The sequence below is a fragment of the Lycium barbarum genome, chromosome 1 (assembly GCF_019175385.1).
Source record: "Lycium barbarum isolate Lr01 chromosome 1, ASM1917538v2, whole genome shotgun sequence".
Classification (NCBI taxonomy): Eukaryota; Viridiplantae; Streptophyta; class Magnoliopsida; order Solanales; family Solanaceae; genus Lycium; species Lycium barbarum.
In genome coordinates this window covers 166600055-166606054 of record NC_083337.1, presented here as the reverse complement: position 1 = coordinate 166606054, position 6000 = coordinate 166600055, and the positions used below count along the sequence as shown (strand labels likewise).

The 6000-nt window shown below is 33.5% G+C and overlaps 1 protein-coding gene across 2 annotated transcripts; it reads left to right on the top strand.

Moving 5' to 3' along the window:
* Positions 1–2090: 2090 nt before the first annotated feature.
* LOC132605662 (glucan endo-1,3-beta-D-glucosidase-like) lies at positions 2091–4519 on the top strand. 2 transcript variants are annotated; one of them, XM_060318825.1, is made up of 4 exons: positions 2091–2526; positions 2801–3060; positions 3889–4159; positions 4288–4519. In XM_060318825.1, exons 1-4 carry the CDS (start codon positions 2163–2165, stop codon positions 4314–4316), a joined length of 924 nt encoding a protein of 307 aa, XP_060174808.1. In that variant the 5' UTR covers positions 2091–2162; the 3' UTR covers positions 4317–4519. The 2 variants fall into 2 exon arrangements, with proteins under 2 accessions (XP_060174808.1, XP_060174807.1); XM_060318824.1 differs by having other exon boundaries at positions 2759–3060.
* The last annotated feature ends 1481 nt before the right edge of the window (positions 4520–6000 follow it).

Here is a 6000-nt window from a genome sequence, read left to right as displayed (position 1 = left end):
TTACACTTTTACTTATCTACTTTAGCATATCAAAAAAAAAACACAATTTTTTTCTTGTTTTATACTTAATATTAATTACTCATTTCTAAAATATTCTCCAAGTCCAGTGAGACTATACATCAGTTAATATGGGTATTATAGTAAAATACAAACTTCATTTATTATTTCTTAATGAGCGTGCAAAGTCAAAAATTGACAAGTAAAAGTGAACGGAGGGAGTATAATTTAATGTATAGTGAAAGATACAAACTCTAAGCTCTCTCCTTCTACTGTTCACTACAATAATCACTTTTACTTGTCTACTTTAACATATCAAGAGAATATAATTTCTTTCTCTTGTTATACCTTTAGCATATTAACTACTCATTCCAAATTGTTTTCTAAGTTCATTTGGACTATATACTGATTAATATAGATATTATGATAAATTATGCATTTCATTTATTATTACTTCACAAGTTAAAGTAAACTGATGAAGTTTATATATACATAGATAACTGCTGAGAAACATAATTTGCTGTTATTTGGTCCAACAAGGACTCATCTCTAATTAGAAACAAAAGAACACAAGTTACTAAGTGACGGAGTGCATGAGACATCTGTCCACTCCTCTAATTATATACTCTCAAGTGTAGGCCTATTGCTAGTTTAAGCGAAGCTACAAGTCCTTGTTGGGGGGGGGGGGGGGGGGACCTCCTACAAATAGATTCAACATTATCCAAAACGAAAATGTGTTACTCTACTTTTGAGAACAAACAGCACATTGCTCTGGTTGGTGATCTTGTAGTGAAATTACAATTACAAATGAAAAATAATAATGAAGCAATAAAAAAATTTTATGGCTGAGGCGCAGATATCTCGCTCTCTTTAAGGAGATTCAAGCCCATTGCAGCAAATTTACCGGTCCAGCAGTAATCTTTCTGACTTGTCTCCTCCAGGATACAACAGCCCGAACACGTCGTATAACTCAACGAACTCTGGACAAGATGTTGAGTCCAAAGCTCCACCAAAAGAACACCTTCCTTCAACTAATAAACTCTTTTATTTTTCACTTTTCCTCTCTACACCCACAAGTTAAGGATTGAACTTATCTTTTTCTTAAATGTATATATTGGTGAATCATAATTCATCCTTTTATAATGGATGAAAATGTGAAAAACATGTTCAACAAAAAATGTGAAAAACATTATCACATTTTATACTACAAAACAATGTGAAACTAAGACCAAATATGTTCATATGGTGGCTACCATGGTCTTCACATTTTTTTTTACAAAAAATGTGAAAGATATGGTCAACTTTTGTGGCTACCCAAATGAAAATAAAATTGCATGGCAAGGAACAAAACATGTGAGGAATTTGGACAAAATGTGAAAGATATTTGCAATATTAAAATGCTCAAAAACCTAACAGCTCTTAATTACTATCACCATTTCATTGATTTCAAATTAAATTGTGTTTTTTTTTGTGCTATAGTCATTGGTGTGTCACCAGAGTCAAAATGGAGAACACTCACAAATGGTGAAAAAAGAGTTGCGTATCAAAAATCATTACTTTGTTGTACTCATTATCATACCGATCGAGAAAAAAGAACATGCATATGGTTTGGAGAACCACGTTATGGGAACACCCAAGTAGGAAAACTGGAAAAGTATCAAAACATGCATGTGTCCACAACACCATTCACATTTCCTGGAATATTAATTCCACCTGCAGTATTCAACCAGTCTGTAATATAAAACAATATCTTCAACAAATCTCCAGCTTCAGCTTTCCTTGTCCTTTGATACGGCTAAATTGTTTACTAGGAGTAGTACATTTCTATTTATGGGTCTTTCTATTTTTTAAATATATTTTGAAAAAATATTATAGAACTTTTTAATTTTAATATTTCACATGTTAAAGATCATAAAATTCAAAGAATATTTTTGTACATATTCAGTTTCTCAGATCACAAAATTCATAGGTGTCAGCTTTTTAAACTTAGTGCGGCAAAGTCAAACTAAAATATAAAATGAAATAAAGAGAGTATTCAATTTTATCTTCTCTGCAAGCTGGTCCACTTGGCCAGCCGATTCAAAGCTTCTAGCAGTTGGCCGTTGCATGTATCCTCATCTATAATAAGAAAGCTCTCGCTACCTCTCTACAAACCTCAAACAAAAATGAGTTTCCTTGTATTCTTGAAGCTGTTAGCTTGTGTCCTTTTCTTTTTGTTCCTAATATTGTCTTTCACAAAGAGGAAAAACAAAGTAAAAAACCTCCCTCCAAGTCCTAGGAAACTGCCTATATTAGGAAACCTTCACCAAATTGGGAAATTGCCTCATCTTTCGCTTCAAAAACTTTCCAATGAATATGGGGATTTCATTTTCTTGCAATTAGGTTCTGTCCCAACTGTTGTTGTCTCCTCTGCTGATGTTGCTAGAGAGATCTTTAGAACACACGATGTTGCTTTCTCTGGCCGTCCTGCCTTATATTCTGCCAGAAAACTTACCTATAATCTTTCTAACGTGTCTTTCGCACCCTATGGTAAGTTGTTGGAGGAACAAACTTTTATTTACGTACATATCTTCAATAGGACTCACATGCGGTCATTATTCGTTTTTTCTTTTATATGCACAAACGTTTTTTAACAATGAGGAATTGTTTGGTAGAATGGATAGGATGAGATGATCCTGTGGGATTTAAATTATCTCAAATTTGATTGGTGGAATGAATTATACAAACATGTTTGATGCACAACTTGATGCTGTGTATTCAGCTATGAAGTTTTTGGGTTATGATGACGTGGATATTGTTGTAGCGGAAACGGGTTGGCCTTCTTCGGGTGACCCGAATCAACCCGGTGTTAGTTTGGAGAAAGCTGTTTCGTATAATGTGAATCTTGTGAAGCATGTGAATTCTGCGGTGGGAACTCCATTGATGCCAAACAGGACCTTTGAGACTTATGTTTTCTCATTGTTTAATGAGGACCTTAAGGCTGGCACTTCGGAGCGTAACTTCGGGTTGTTCCGACCCGACTTCACACCCGTTTACGATGTGGGCATTCTGCGTAACGCACAGGTAATTTTTTGCATTGTACGAAATGGCGAAAATATGCCATTAGTATATGCCTCAATATATTTTTTGTTGCTAGTGTTAATTAAGGGTATAATTGTCTTAACAATAATGATTATTGATCCGAGAAATCTCCCACGCTTTTTTTCGTAGTTTGATTTTTCCGATTCTTGAATAGCATAAACTCACTAGCATTGATTTGTGTTCTACCCATGGGCGGATCCCTATTCAAAGGCTACATATAAATTATAAGTATTAAGCATTATTTTACCTTATACTAGTAACATTAAGTGTAATCATAAAATATGCTCCTCCTGTTTCTATTTATTTGTCTTAATTAATATTTGGACAGTCAAATAATGTTTTCTTTGATGATAATTTTTCCAAATACTTTCTAAATATTTTGAATTGTTAACTAGTATGACTTATAGAATTTTTTATGCTTGGAGTTTAAGAAATAAAGAGAGACTTTTGAATTTTGCAGTCCTAAATTAAATATGTGTATAACTAAAATATCATTTGAATCTTGTGATTATAAACTTGTCATATAGGATGTTTGAATTGTCAACTTACTAAATATAGAAAAAGACTGTTTTTGGGACAGACCAAAAAAAAAAGTAAGACACCTAAAATGAGACTGAGGTAGTAAGTTTTTTTTAAAAAAAATTGAAGATTCTATGTATGAATTCATACAAAACATTAGTTAGTTTGACTCTCGTAGTCTGTATCAAGCCAAACAAATTGTAGTAAAGGGAGTATATATATTTCATGCATTTAAATGTATGGTGGATGTTGCGTTACTTTGTATTCATTGACTTAAAATTCTGAATTCAGGCTTCTCCGCCTGCTATGGCACCAGAAATAGGGAAGAAATGGTGTGTGCCAAAGGCTGATGCTAGTGATGCTGCTTTGCAGTCGAACATAGACTTTGTGTGCAGCTCTGGAATAGATTGTCAACCTATACAAGATGGTGGCCCCTGCTACGAACCCAATACTATCAGAGCTCATGCAGCTTACGCCATGAATGCTTATTATCAAGCAAATGGTCGTAAAATGTTTGATTGTAACTTCATTAATACCGGTGTTGTCACCAACTATGATCCTAGTAAGTTCGTCTAGCCAAAATTGTTAGCCTCATGGTTACGACTATTCAGTTGAATTATCTATATTGCCTGTTAACTATTGAGAAGTAATAGGTATAACTTGTGTGAAAATTTTTGCACATGAATGCAGGTTACGAAGAATGTACGTATGCTGCTTAAAGGAGTAACTGAGGACCCAGTAAGTCGCTGTCTCTTTCTTTCGAGCATTGGATCTCGTGGTTAGATAATAGAGTATACATTTTGGCAGAGTCCAGTGGGTTATGATGCTGTAACTTATTGTGATTTTCAAGTTTGAAGAGTTCAATGTTAATTTTGCATATGGATGATATCTATATTTTATATGCAATGCAAGCTTTTTTGGACTTAGTGATTCTCAACTTGCAAATCAAGCCTCCACCGTCTTTTACTTGTTTCAATAATCGTGCAATACTTTTCCATGAATCAAGTCTATGCAATACAATATATTATACGTGTGTGCTCAAATTGGCTATTCACGAGGGACCATATCCACAGCTCCACTTGAAATTGATAAGATCAGAAATTAGTTATTGATTCATATACGTTAAAGTTAAACAAGCACACCTCCTCCCCTACTCCCACAAACCAAAATCTATGCGTTGTCAAATGCAAGCTCATTGCTTCTAGGTGGTTGGCATACTTTGACATTTCTAGAACTAAACTGTCACATTAACGTATAACAAACTTCATGCAAAACTAGTCATTATATATTATCTTTGTTTCTGCTAAATAATTTCTCCCTCCGGTCCATTCTAATTGTCGCTTTAGCTCAATAAAATTATCCCAAAATAATTGTCACTTTAAGAATTCAAGACTAAAATTAATTGTTATTTCCAACTATATTGTATGTAATACCCTTAATATTAAAGAATAATGAATGGTATTTAAAAGGAAACAATCAATCTACTTTTATTGAATAAGGGCAATTTAATAAACTATCCCTTTAATTTAGTATTTTCGGGCGTGAAATGATAGTTAAAATGGGACGGAGGGAGTAGCTAATTAATTGTAGTGTTAGAGATATTTCTCAGCATTCCAATAGCTTCTGCATTAAATCTATCAAAGTAATTTTCCCATCTCCCAAGTTAATGATCCTACAGAAGGTACATTATTATATGAAAAATCAACCTCTCAAAAGTCCATATGGAATCTTTAGAACACACTATTACATTAATTAGGAGTCACAGAGCCCGTTTGGATGGGCTTATGACTTTTGACTTATACGTTAAAAATTCTAGTTTATCACTTTTGACTTATTTTTGTCATTTTAGTTTAAAAACAAATGCTTAAAACATTTTTTTAGTTCTATCCAAATAATACAAAATTGCTTAAAAACTATTTTGACTTAAAACACCTAAAATAAGTCAACCCAAGTTCTTAAATTTATAAATATTGGGAATTGATAAAAGCCTAGTTCGCATAGGGATAAATTGTACAATTCAACATATATAGTGAAGATACAAGCTATACATATCTGCCGAGAACCATAATTTGCTGTTATGTTTGTCCAACATGGTGACAGAGACACCGATGATTAAGAGTGTGGAATCAGCGGATTGGACTGACTTATGATGGGTCAAAAATCAAAATGGACTAAGTTGATAAATGAACGATCATTAAATCAGTCCAAATTTGCACAGGCCGGGAGAATCATATTTTCGGGCTAATTTTAACCTTTCATACCTATATGTGATCCACTATCTTTGTCTTTACTTTCTTTATTTTATTTTCTTGAAAAGCAAGTAAATCTTCCCTTGAACCTGCATGGGGGCTCATGCCAGACTCAGTTGGGTATTACATAAAGAGGCCTTCACAAAAGATTCAA